We start from the raw sequence: 13,528 nt of genomic DNA, 5'->3' as shown, positions 1-13,528 counted from the left end.
TCCATGCCACGCCGCATTGAGGCAGTAATTAATGCAAAAGGGGCCCAAACCAAGTACTGAGTACATATGCATGATTATACTTTTCAGAGGGCCGACATTTCTGTATTTAAAATCCTTTTTTTTTTATTGATTTCATGTAATATTCTAATTTTCTGAGATTCTGAATTTGGGGTTTTCATAAGCTGTAAGTCATAATCATCAAAATTATATCAAATAAAGGCTTGAAATATCTTACTTTGCTTGGAATGAGTCTATATAATATATTAGTTTCACCTTTTAAGTTGAATTACTGAAATTAATGAACTTTTGCACGATATTCTAATTTTTCGAGTTTCACCTGTATAAGTAAACATCTGGTTTGTTTTTATTAAAAGGGCAGCGGGGCTGGATTGTAAAACAAGCTTTAGACAGAACATATATCTGTTTATTATGATAGCCGGGGGACTGGACGCATAATGACAAACATTTAACACCAACAAACAAACCATCCTGCCTACCAGAGCACAAATAGTGCAGCAATGTGAGAATTCACCATCTCGTGGGCTCCCCTGGATGCACAACATCTAGAGCTCCAGCTCACTTCATTACTTTCAATGCTTGTTTCTGTATCATGGTGCAAATTAAAGGCATTGAAACTGTTTTCAGGTGAGTTCCGGCCAGCTGCAGCTGCAGGGGGCGGGGCGGATCGGTTATTCGGACTCGATTACTCCGTTCCCGTGCCCTGCTCACTCAGGGAGCTGCTAGTTCTGACTGCTTGACAGAACAAATATGGCGATAGCGGCAGTCAGTCGGGAGTCAGACAAGTAAAAATAAGGTGCGTTTATCTTGTTTTACTGAGTTGGATCGTGTTTAAACCACAGATCAGGATTTTGTGCGATATTTTCAGTGCAGGTATGTTTCACCCCATCACAATGAATGAGACAGCAGCAACATGAAGGCCTCGTTTATTTAATTTATAAGCTCAAATAGGTCTGATTCATCCCATATAAAACATACAGGCATGCATTTATTTCACTTGCTAATGCATGCATCACTATTGCTATACTTGCTAATACTTAAGTGTTATGGATTGGACAAACCTTTAGCAGACATGAATGATACCTCAAATCATATGGTTTGTTGAGGACAAGTGGGTTATTATTTAAAAAAAAAAAATTACATTTGCAAAAGCTCATATACCCACATTGAATAAGGGAACTGAGTCATATGGACCACGATACTATAGAAACTTTCGCTCTTTTGTCCACCTAGCAACGACCCAGAATAACCTAGTAATGCCTTAGCAACCACCCAGAATCCAAGCAGCACTCTTCTCATTTTGGGCTGATTTATCCATTCTGAATTCATTTTACTTTTTAAACTATCACATTATTTATGTATTATTTAAAATCTAAATGCATTTTTACACGGTGTGTGTGTGTGTGTGTGTGTGTGTGTGTGTGTGTGTGTGTGTGTGTGTGTGTGTGTAACAGCACAGGAGCCATGACGGCAAGCACAGTTGGTGATGGTGGGAACAGTTTAGGCATGAGTCTCTCTGCCCTAAAGAGACTGGATCCCTACATCAACAACATCACAGACCTGGCCAGCCAAGTAGCACTCTACATTTTTAACAACACCACCAATGAATGGGTAAACAATATCAACACCTTTAATGACTGTAGGGATGGATGTGTACACCTGGTGGCCAAAAGTTTGGAATAATGTACAGATTTTACTCTTATGGAAAGAAATTGGTACTTTTATTTATCAGTGTCATTCAACTGATCACATTGTATAGTCAGGACATTAATAACATGAAAAATTACCATTACATTTTGAAAAAAAAAAAATTATGAACTTCTTAAACTACTTCAAAAGGTTCTCATCAAAAAAATCCTTCATGTGCAGCAATGACAGCTTTGCAGATCTTTGGCATTCTAACTTTCAGTTTGTCCAGATACTCAGGTGACATTTCACCCCACACTTCCTGTAGCACTTGCCATAGATGTGTCTGTCTTGTCGGGCACTTCTCACACACATTACAGTCTAGCTGATCCCACAAAAGCTCAATGGGGTTAAGATCCATAACACTCTTTTCCAATTATCTGTTGTCCAATGTCTGTTTCTTTACCCACTCTAACATTTTCTTTTAGTTTTTCTGTTTCAAAAGTGTCTTTTTTACATCAGTAATGTCTTGACTATACTTTGTGATCAATTGAATGCCACTTTGGCAAATTAAAGTACCAATTTCCTTCCAAAACAGCTAAATCTGTACATTATTCCAAACTTTTCGCCACCGGTGTATATTAATTACTATTGTTATAAAGGTTTAAATGGCTGCACGTGTGAGTGCATTTTAAAAGGTTAAAGTGTTTTTTTTTCTGCATCCAAACATCTCATGTTGGAAATAGTAATGTGATTGTTATTTTTTGTTATATTTTCCAACAGGAGAAGACTGATGTGGAGGGAACTCTGTTTGTATATAGCAGGTTTGTGAGTTTTCGGGTGTGTTTGTAGCACATTTATGTGTGGCCCAGAGATCAAGTGTTGTGACTGCACTCATGCTTGCTGAGTACACACACACAGTTGTTTACATCCTTCAGTCTCATGAACTGAAAGTTTTCATTAGTGTTGTGGATTATTAATGTTAGTTGTTTGTGTATCAGACTTGCATTCCCCAGACACGGCTTCACCATCCTGAACCGCTTGAGCATGGACAATCTGACTGAACCCATCACTAAGGACTTAGATTTCCAGCTGCAGCATCCATTTCTCCTGTACAGGAATGCTCGATGTGAGTCTCTCCATCTGTCGAATTGCCAGAATGCACGTGTGTTAAAGATGTTAACCTTGTTGCCTATTATGGCCTCACAAAGACATTTCCTTTGCAAATAATTGATTCGCTTGTTTGAAAATGGTAATGTAGATGATAGGGTAATTTATTGGTTGTTTGTTCAAGATATTTATCATTTGTCAGTCTTCATTCAATCTGACAAAATGTGTTGAGATGTGGTGGAAGGAACTGCATCAGAAGCATTCAAGTTATAGCAAACAGGATCAGAAACCTGAATGTACAGGAATCAATGTACAATCTCAGTTCGTCCTCCGCCACAGGGATTGAGGCAAGTCAATACGCCACCATGAGGTTTTGGAGCGCATTGGGAATTGGGCATTCCAAATTGGGGAGAAAAAAAAATATTCCTGTCTTGGCAAGATATTAAGTATATAAGTCCCAAATATTTAGATGTGTAACCCTGAAAACAAAAGAGAAATACTGTGCTTTAAGTCACAAGCCAGGACATTTGTATTTTTTGCAGTTATTTAGATACGATGCTGCAAAACTAGCTAAAGCATTTTTCTCTCACAATTACCTGTTTTAGCCTACTTGAAGCCTAATTTCTTCTAAACTAATTACTGGAAGCCGAAAGGGACAATGTTGTTGTTTTTGAAATCGTGTGTGTGTGTGTGTGTGTGTGTGTGTGTGTGTGTGTGTGTGTGTGTGTGTGTGTGATATATAATTCTAAAGTGCATTCTATTCCAATATTTTATCAAATGATGGTACTATATGTATCTGTAGAGGTCTAGACTTAGCCCTGAATATCCACTGTCCCTAGAACCACCCCTGGTATGGGACTGTGCGAAAACTTTTTGTATAGTTAGTGTTTCAAAAATATTGCTATGAATAATTGTATTTATCAATTTACTGAAGTGCAGTAAACATTATCAATATTTGGTGTAAACACCCTATGCAAGTGTGCATGCAGAAGCCACATATATATCATGGAAAGATGGATACAATGACAACTGATATGCTAGGTTTAACTAGTTTAAACACCCAAATTCTTGACATATTGTTGAACTGTTCTAAAAATTGCCACGTCATTATGTACTATTTACTCCAACTCAGACACACTAAATTATTATACTGATACTAAGTACAAGTATTTACCCACCAGTATAACGAGTATGACCCAGCTGTATCAGTGCATCCCTAGTGTGTTTGAGAGAGAATGAGAGCACAGGGTGGGCATCCGTCCAAAAGCTGAAGTTCCTTAAAGCAGTAAAAGTGTGTCTGGATACAGAGAGCTGTCAGACTGGTGTCTTTGGTGTAAGAGAGAGAGAGAGATCAGATGCCTGGATGAGAGGCCACCAGAGCTACAGTGCCTTAGATGGTGCAGAGGAGTGCATGTATTTCTCTCCCAGTTTCCTGCCAGCATCACAGCAGCCAATCCTGATTAGATAACCCTCTCACACGCTTCCAAGGAAACTCTTGATAAAGACACATACAGATACAAGCAGAAAGTGCCCCTGAGTGAATGCTTTGTAGGTCTTGTCAGTTTGTTTCAGCTTGTTCAAAACTGATGTTTTTAGAGGTTTGCCAAAACAGCTGCAGGAAAACTGACTGATGGGAACTTTACGCTGTCTGTTTACATGTCTTCATTTAGGTGAGATTTACTGGATGAGGATTTCACTGAATTATTTGTCTAGTGGATTTTAAGTTAAGGAATGTTAATGTGAGACTAAATTAAATGTAAAATTTTCTGAAGAAAGCAATGTAGTGTCAGGATGCCGCTTTACAGTTGTTAAGGTGTTCTTTTAAGAAGATTATTGTATGGGGGTTACTTACTGGCCCAAGTCAAAAGAGCCTACCTCTGATTCTCTGTGATATTCTGATCCCTAGATTTGACTCGAGTCCCTCGTTGAATGTAAGTGTATTGTATTTTTTCCCAGCCATTTCATCATGCATCAGGTGAAAATCTTAAGTCTGATCTCTTAATGCTAAAGTATACTTCGGTTCTCCTCATTGATGCAAATTTCATCATCAGCACAGTCTGCACCTGTCATTGACCTTAATAAAAGAGTATCACAAGGCAGTCATAGTGTGCATGCGTCGAACACATGAAAAGAGTATACTCAAAGGCAGCGTGGTCTATGGGACATGATCCGGAATGCAGAAAAACGAAGTATACCCTAACCGCATGATTCGTGTCTACAGCACAAATGGTAGCCTACTTGTTAAGTAACAAAGTTTAATACAGAGGGTTGGGGGTTTGTTCAAACATGCACATTCAGGCATACGTGTGCTGGTTTCTGTCAGCTCGTCTCCTAAACAAATGCAGTTGTGATTTGTGATGGTGTAGTAACAGGAGACTTGTAGCTGCTCTTACCTCCCGGCTGCACATGTGTGTAGCTCAGCTCTTTCTCAGAGACTAGCTTCCCTTTGAATCGCACATCCACTTCCTCCTCCAGTCGCTGGTGTTTCAGCCTGTGCCGGCTGAACAGCTCACGCAGCATCTTCTCTCTCAAGTTTGTGTCCTCTGCAGGTAGAAGCTACCGTCTGTTTGAAGCTGGTCAGAAGTTCACGATCTTCTCAGCATTCTCCCTGCGGATTCAACTCCATTCAGTAAAACATGCAGCGAATGGCCCTGCACTCTGATTCCACAAACACAAGCAAGGGTGCAGGGTTCAGATCTGTTTTGTTTTGCTAAGTTCAACCTCAAAAGCTCTAGCGGTGTGCTCTCATCCTTCTCTCTCTATCTCTGTCCTTCTTGCTTGTTCTCCTCCCCTTGCGCTCTCTCTCTTTTTCTGAGTGGTATGTTCTTCTGTTCCCAGGCAGTATTTTGTTTGGGTTTTTTCCCAGGCGCTGTACCACGCTATGCTCCTTGTGCTGAAAATGAACTGTGTATGGGGGACCAGCCCCTGATATCTATCTCTCTCTCTCTCTCTCTCTCTCTCTCTCTCGCTGCTCTGTTATGGGTTCTGTTATCTCACAGCTACTTGTGGAGGTGAATGGAACTGGTCTTGATTCAGCTGTCAGCACCAGAGCAGTTTGGTCCTCAAACCTCTTTATCATGATGGCTAAACGTTTTGAACCAATCACTGAAATCTCTAGCTTTTTCCTCTGTGATTGTTCCTTAATGAACAATGGCTGCTGATCCTATAAGCATCTGATGATTTCTGGGTGCTTGGAGACTTCTGAGTTCATAGATTCTGGACTGGCACAGCACTTGGCTTTGTTTCTGCATGGGGATTTGGGAGTTTGGACTCTCTGGGAAAGGAATGTCAATTTTAGTGGAGTGGGTGTATGTACAGTGGCATTGTGTGTGCATGTGTACACTAAGGGAGGGCTTCAGTTTCATTGGTCATTTTACTGCTGATAATGTTCCATCTAAGTCTGATAATTTGCTACATGTTGATTTTATTTTTTTATGTGGGTAATGTCTTAAAGGGATAGTTCACCCAAAAATGCCATCCCAGATGTGTATGACTTTCGTTTTTCTACAGAACACACAAAGAAGAATATCTCAGCTCTGTAGTTCCATACAATGCAAGTTAATGGTGACCAAAATTTAAAGCACCAAAAAGCACATAATAACAGCATAGATGTAGTTCACATGACTCCAGTGGTTTAATCTATGTCTTCAGAAGCTAATTTAATTGGTTTTGGGTGAGAACAGACTCCTTTTTCACTATAAATATTGCCATTGAATTCTCTAGGGACCATTATGATTTCAAGCTAGTTTACCATTCCTAGTGCTCTGCATGCGTCAAACACTAGGAAGTGTAATCAAGCTTGAAATCATGATCATGACTAGAGACTGCAATGACCAGATGTACAGTGAAAAAAGTTATATTTTGGTCCGTTCTAACCTACAGTCGATTGGTTTAATATTTTTTTGTTTTAGTGGTGTAGATTAAAATTGTGTTGTTTTTTGGCAGTGTCCATCTATGGCATCTGGTTCTATGACAAGGAAGACTGTCAGCGTATCGCAGAACTCGTGAAGAAGTGAGTTTATCCTCCATCTGCAAACTTGCCTCTTTCTCTGCTCTCACTAGGGATGAGAATCATGAAATTTAACCATTGCATTTGTGGTTCTGAGTCTAATTCCACTTTACGATTCTTGTAGTACTTTTGAGAAAGCACCCTCAAACAATTGGTCCTAACTATATACTAAGTGAAAATAAAGAAGAAAAAACATACTATTTTGGTTACGTATTTATTTTCACCATTTTACAACAAAACTCTGTTCTGAAGGTTTACACTTCAGTAAATACAACGTAATAATCATTCTCTGTTCATTTCGATATGGATAGGTCAAAAGTAATGACTTGAGAAAATAACTGATTTGACCGATTCAGTAAGTGATGGAATCCTTAGACCAGTTGACTCAAAAGGAGAATTCATGTGAATTATGTGAATCTTTTTGACGGATTAATTAAAAATAACTCAAAGGCTCATAATGGTTATTCTTTTGTGAATCTGACTACAATAGTCACGCTGTAGGTTTGTTGTTTTGTGCAGCCAGCAGAGAGAAAGCAATAGAAAGATGTGTTATCTATATATTGATTTTGTATTAGTTTGTCTTTGTCGTTCTCTCTCACCACAAACTGCAAGCTCACAGCTTAGCTAAAACACAATTTTGCCATGGTGCTATAGATGCAGTAGGGGCACAGCGCCACTGCTGAACAGCGGTGGAGAGAAAAACTCTAGTAGCTCAGTGTGTTCATTAATGTTAACAGTGGATATTAAAGAAACGAATGGAAACTAATGTAATGGAAAAAGATTTGGCTCCAGTATTGTTTATTTATTTATTTATTTTAAATGGGAGCTATCTAGCTAGTTCTCCCAATTCAGCTTAGATATTCCCTAGCTCTCACTTTCTCACAAAAACACTACTTTTTTTGTGTATGTTGCATGTATCAGTTTGGCTGGGCAGGAACATCAGCTACAGCTACAGGTGCAGATAGAGAGCAGCAGCGTCTCTCCACGAGCAGCAGAGCAGGGAGTGGATATTCTGCAAATGCTTACTAAAGCACAACAAGACTTTGACAAGGTGACACACACAATTTAATAAAGTCTTGTGTGGCACAAGTATACAGGTGCTTAGTATGCATTAATAGCTGGCATAACTTAGCTGAGTAGATTTACAATTTTTTTTCTTCTTTAGGGCAAACTCCGCTATGAGCCAAAAGAGATTGGAAGTGATGGAGTCATCTATGGAAACCCCCATCTAATCAAACCCATTCCCCTAAAGCTAGCACAGGACACACACATTCAGGAACAAACACAGCAGGTATGGTACTCATTCTCTTGGAGTATTAAGTCACTGCTGCACCACAGTAGATTTAATATGTAATCTCTCTCTCTCTCTCCCAGGATGGACAGTTTGAGTCAAAGCATCTCTCAGTCATCACTTTGTTTGGTGCTCAGTCAAAGCCGGACACACTCTCCCAACAGCCCAGCTTAAGTGTTAGCAGAGTGGGTCCAGCACGGCATGCAGTTGCACACTCTTTGTCTTATGATGACCCGGCACCAGCAGGGGGCACTCTAGCATCCAGCACCCCCATGCTGCACTGTCCAGCTATCCACAAACTCATGTCTGGGTCACTGCTGCAGCCTGTTTCTGAATCCCCAGAGAGTCATCTGTGTGAAAACGGGGTAGTCCAGAACAAGCTTGACCCAATACAGAGACTACTAATGAACCATTCCCTCATGGCAGTGGCCCCGGTGCTGCCTGCCCGACAGTTAAGCCAAGGAGAAAGCATGGTGGCGACTCAAATCCACCCCAAGGCTAAAGCCACAGGGCCAGCCTTGCCTCATCACCTGTTCTATGTACCAGCAAAAGCACCCCCTACTGGTGTGGAAAGGAAAGTGGTGTCACCTCATGAGCTCTTGCAGAGGCTCACATTGGTGCAACAGGAACAGGAGCTACATCCCCATCAGGAGCTCCTACAGCCCAACCTGGACACCAGCAACTCGAGGACCAGCAAGAATTATCCGACACAGGTAAAATAAATAATTAATTGCTTCTAAAAATGCACATTCTGCAGGGCAGTGCTCAATGCATCAGATCACGAACAAATGGAACTGTCAAATACACTCAGTATGCTGACAACGTATCCATGTATCAGGATTGTTATCGGCAATGGACAAAGCAGAAAATTTACCGAACCACCCCAACCTACCAACACCACCACCACATACACATACACTTATGGCACTTTTCCACTGCACATTACGGCTTGGGTCTGCTCGCTTTACTTTTCTGAGCTTGCTTTTCCATTGCAGTTTAGTGCCGCCTCAATGTGGGTGGGATTATAAACTGATCGTCATAGTTGCACTGCCTCTACTGCCGTGACATCATCTTAAAGGTGACACAAACACACAACAAAGGAGCAATGGAGGATATTGAAGGAATGGTGTTCTTGATTCTTGGTATGTGGCTGTTTTTCACAGCAAGTCGACAAAACATTTCAAAAGAGGCTGACGGCAGCAAGACAAAATACAGCTAAAAAAGAGAGAGTTTGGGAAATCTTACACCAAAAAACAGAGGATGACATCACTGTGTTAGCTTGACAACACACGAGAGTAAGCTAACCTCCCATCTAGCTTATAGATTCTCTCTGACCAATCAGTGATCTGCAGGGTTTTGACGTCACATTTAGTATCTGCTCAGCTCGCTGGGAACCTCGGCTGAGGTGGTACTAAAAAGTACCAAATAGTATCCACAGTGGCAAATCCCCAAAAAGCAAGCAGAGTCGAGCCGTACCGTGCTGTGGAAAAGCCCCATTACCAGTGCTAATAGTCTCATTTTGCTGCACTATTCAGCATGTGCCACACACACCTGCTAGAGGGCGCCACTCGCTCGCACAGCGCTGACTGAAGTGGTTAAGCAGACTGTGTTTCAAAACACTGCGTTTTGCAGTTTAGTAATCATGCAAGGCCATATCATGATTTCAGTCTTAATTCAATCCATAATGCTGCTTTGATGGATATCATACAAAGTCTGCAGGTTTAAAAGTGTTTTGGATGGTTTTCCTCCTTATGCATGTGCTGCTTTCACAATTGTAACATCCGTAATGTCGTTCTTTCCCCATTTAAGTGAAAATTATAATGAATAAAAATTAAACATTACAAGTTCTTAGCTTTGCCAACCCTTCTACATGCTGAGGCTATTTTTATTATTTCAGTAAGTTTTCAAAGTGTGTGGTCTCCCTAAAATTCTGTTAATTTCCCAATCTAACCGGGGAAAACTTGTCTTGACTGAACATTTTCTGATGTCTGGATTCTATCTGCAGGTGTTTATGATTGCATACAAATGGTTTTATACTGGTAATGAGTACATTATTTGTGAAGTAAAAAAAAATATCTGGATTAATCCAGTGGTTAACGTGCTGCTAAAATGTGGTTGCAGGCAAATCATTTAGAACAGTTAAATCCACTGGTACCTTTGGTAGTCGCTGCCAACTGTCACTGCTTGGTCGTGTCACTTGACACACCGTATCTTATCGCAAGTGGTCGCTGTAGCTCTTGTCGCCAGAAGTCAATCTGCTCTCATTGAAAACGAATGAGGCCATGTCGCTTTGTCACTGGCATTAGCCTCAGCTTTAGCCTCAGGATCGTGCTGCCATTTGGATTAAGCCCATTACATATTGCAAAATCTGTAAAGTATTGCAAAAATTACCCTGAAATCAACCTGTGATTTATTGTCTGTGCTGGTTATCTCACCACAGTGTATCCCAGCAACTGTAGCACCCACACTCTTGCTATCACCCAGTGTGTTCGCTCAATCTGAAGCCACCAAAGCTGCAGCAGAACCCAAACCAGCTGAAACCAGACCACTTGGCAAGAGTCAGCTACAGGCCACACTGCTCCATCTCATCAGGGTCAGAACTAAACCCATGGTCTTGCTGCCATCTATATTATTCAAATAATGAAAACATTGCTGATTTAACGAGACTCTCAGTGTGAGTGACTGATCACTTCTCTGACTCTTTAACGCTTTCTTTCTATATGTTATACAGAATGATGCCTCGTTCCTAAACACCATCTATGAAGCATATGTCTCCCGTCTTTCAACAGACTCCAGCTCAAAACCTTTCTGAATCAGGAACTCCCTGATTCACACACGCACAGCTTGCACGCCTTAAACACTTCCCATCTCAGGACTACCCCTGCTGTTGTAAGCATATCGCTTGTAGCATCTATTAAGCCGAGTACCTCAGAAGCACATTAACAACAGGAATACCAATATGGTTCCAAATCAATGCAATCTTCAGCACACTCTAAACCGATTGATCCGAATGTCAAATCAGCCTTGTATATTAGATGGTTTTCACTTTTGTGAATCTTAAGTATTTTAAAATGTCATGGGAAGCAGAATTTCATAATGGATTTTACAAAAAGCTTTCAGATAACAGTGCAGGAAATGTGCTTTTTGTTGAAATTTTAGTGTAGGGTTGAATATTGGAAAGACATTCTCCTTTTTATGAAGGCATCATTTTTACCCTAGCCAATCTAAACAGACCCAAGTAGGAAAGGGGATCAAAAAGTTTTACACTGCACCATAGGTTCTTAAATAAAAATGACAATTTGGATGATAGAAATCACGATAGGCTCATAACTGCTCAACATAACTGTCTTGGTTTCTACCATCTTAAAGGGATGGTTAACTCCCAAATGAACATTTTGCCATAATTTACTCATCCTGATGTTGTTTCAAACCTGTATGACATCAATGGAACACATAAGGAGAATGACCCCATTTGCTTTAATTGCATCTTTCTTCCATACAATGAAAGTGAATGGTGTTTGAGGCTAACATTTTGCCTAACTACTCCTTTTGTGTTTCACTCAAGAAAATGTCTTGCAGGTTTAAAACAACATGAGGATTAGTAAATAATGGCAGAATTTAGTTAAACTATCACTTTAAAGAAATATTCTGGGTTCAATACAAATTAAGCTCAAATAACAGCATTTGTGGCATAATGTCGATTACCATAAAAAATTATTTTGACTTGTGGGTTCCAGTGAGTCACTTACAATGGAAGTAAATGGGGCCAGATCATAAACGTTTATATGTTTCAAAAGTATAGCCGCAAGACGTAAACCATATGTGTGTTAACATGATTTTAGTGTGATTAAATCCTTTCTACCCTTTTATGTGTAAAGTTGTCCAATTTTACAACGTTGTTGCCATGATGACGTAAAGCTGTATCATAAAACCTTAAACTACGATTTCAGTGATTTTAGAAAATGATAAGATTTGCATATCTGTCTTTTAAATCATTAAAAAATTGGCTCCAATTACTTTCATTGGAAGTGTTTGTTTTTAAGAAAAGGAGAGATGGGCCCTGGGTTGCTCAGCGAGTAAAGACGCTGACTACAACCCCTGGAGTCACTAGTTTGAATCCAGGGCGTGCTGAGTGACTCCAGTCAGGTCTCCTAAGCAACCAAATTGGCCCAGTTGCTAGGGAGGGTAGAGTCACATGGGGTAACCTCCTCGTGGTCTCTATAATGTGGTTCGTTCTCGTGGGGCACGTGGAGAATAGCGTGAAGCCTCCACATGCGCTACGTCTCCGCGGTAATGTGCTCAACAAGCCAGGTGATGAGATGTGCGAACTGACGGTCTCCGACACGGAGGCAACTGTCCTCTGCCACCCGGATTGAGGTGAGTCACTACGCCACAACCAGGACTTGGAGTGCACTGGGAATTGGGCGTTCCAAATTGGGGAGAAAATCCAAAAAAGAAAAGGAGCGATGAGTCAAAACTACTTTTTGTGGTTATTAACCTTATGACACAAATGCTTTTATTTGAGCTTAACTTGAACCTGGAATATTCCTTTGAAATCAGCGCTGACGCAAACAGAAACCGCCCTCATCTTTGCACAAACCTGTAGGAATACTTTATTCTTTTTATCATAATGTTGTAAAGGAAAATAAATATGTATTTTGTTTAAAGGATATACAAAAATGTTTACATGTGTGTGTGTGTGTGTGTGTGTGTGTGTATATATATATAGTATATTCTATTTTTCTATGATGTCTCTTTTGTTCTCATATTAACATGCTGGCATTTTTTTAGGTGACCCCCTTTTTTTTTTTTTTTTCTCATGTCCTCAGTGTTTCACATCAGTGGGTTACATTTAAAATATGCTGTCAAATTTATTTTCTTACATTTATTTTTCTTAATAAAATATATCCCAACATCGTCTGATTGGTTGTCTTGTAAGCTTTTTATAACGCAAAATCAGCGTAATGGGCAAAAATCTTGCTGTGCCGCTCTGTTTTGCTTAAACCATGTATGACCATACTCCGATAAAGGAAAATCGTTTAAGGTATGTACATGACCTAACACGCTGTCTGCTTAAGCTTATAATTCGGTGGTAGATTGTGCATGTAAATACGCTCACTAAGGTAAGGACTAAAAGCAAAGGTACTCAATGCTCTGTTATGGCTGACATTAAAGGAAGCCTATTAGAAATCTTTCAGAATAACATGCATGCTGGCAACAGTCAATAGTTGGAGTGCTGACTATACTCTGAAGGGTTAATCTGACCTGCAGACCTCAAATGCATATTAACAGTGAAATGTTCTGGTGGAGTTGTGGTGGCATAGTGGGCTAAAGCACATAACTGTTAATCAAAAGGTTGCTGGTTCGATCCCCACAGCCACCACCATTGTGTCCTTGAGCAAGGCACTTAACTCCAGGTTGCTCCGGGGGGATTGTCCCTGTAATAAGTGCACTAAGTTGCTTTGGATAAAAGT

General features: G+C 40.3%; 1 protein-coding gene across 3 annotated transcripts; it reads left to right on the top strand.

The window, feature by feature from the left end:
* The first annotated feature begins 752 nt into the window (after positions 1-752).
* LOC127638764 (mRNA-decapping enzyme 1B-like) lies at positions 753-12,962 on the top strand. Of its 3 annotated transcripts, none has more exons than XM_052120484.1 (10): positions 753-891; positions 1,473-1,629; positions 2,428-2,468; positions 2,646-2,773; positions 6,700-6,766; positions 7,685-7,814; positions 7,929-8,054; positions 8,138-8,767; positions 10,495-10,647; positions 10,786-12,962. In XM_052120484.1, the coding sequence occupies exons 2-10, from the start codon at positions 1,483-1,485 to the stop codon at positions 10,864-10,866; spliced, it is 1,503 nt and encodes a 500-aa protein (XP_051976444.1). In that variant the 5' UTR covers positions 753-891; positions 1,473-1,482; the 3' UTR covers positions 10,867-12,962. The 3 variants fall into 3 exon arrangements, with proteins under 3 accessions (XP_051976444.1, XP_051976443.1, XP_051976445.1); XM_052120483.1 differs by having other exon boundaries at positions 770-814; XM_052120485.1 differs by lacking the exons at positions 753-891; positions 1,473-1,629; positions 2,428-2,468; positions 2,646-2,773 and adding an exon at positions 4,612-6,307.
* Positions 12,963-13,528: the final 566 nt, after the last annotated feature.

The sequence above is a fragment of the Xyrauchen texanus genome, chromosome 47, assembly GCF_025860055.1.
Source record: "Xyrauchen texanus isolate HMW12.3.18 chromosome 47, RBS_HiC_50CHRs, whole genome shotgun sequence".
NCBI lineage: Eukaryota > Metazoa > Chordata > Actinopteri > Cypriniformes > Catostomidae > Xyrauchen > Xyrauchen texanus.
This window is presented reverse-complemented; position numbering and strand designations above follow the sequence as displayed.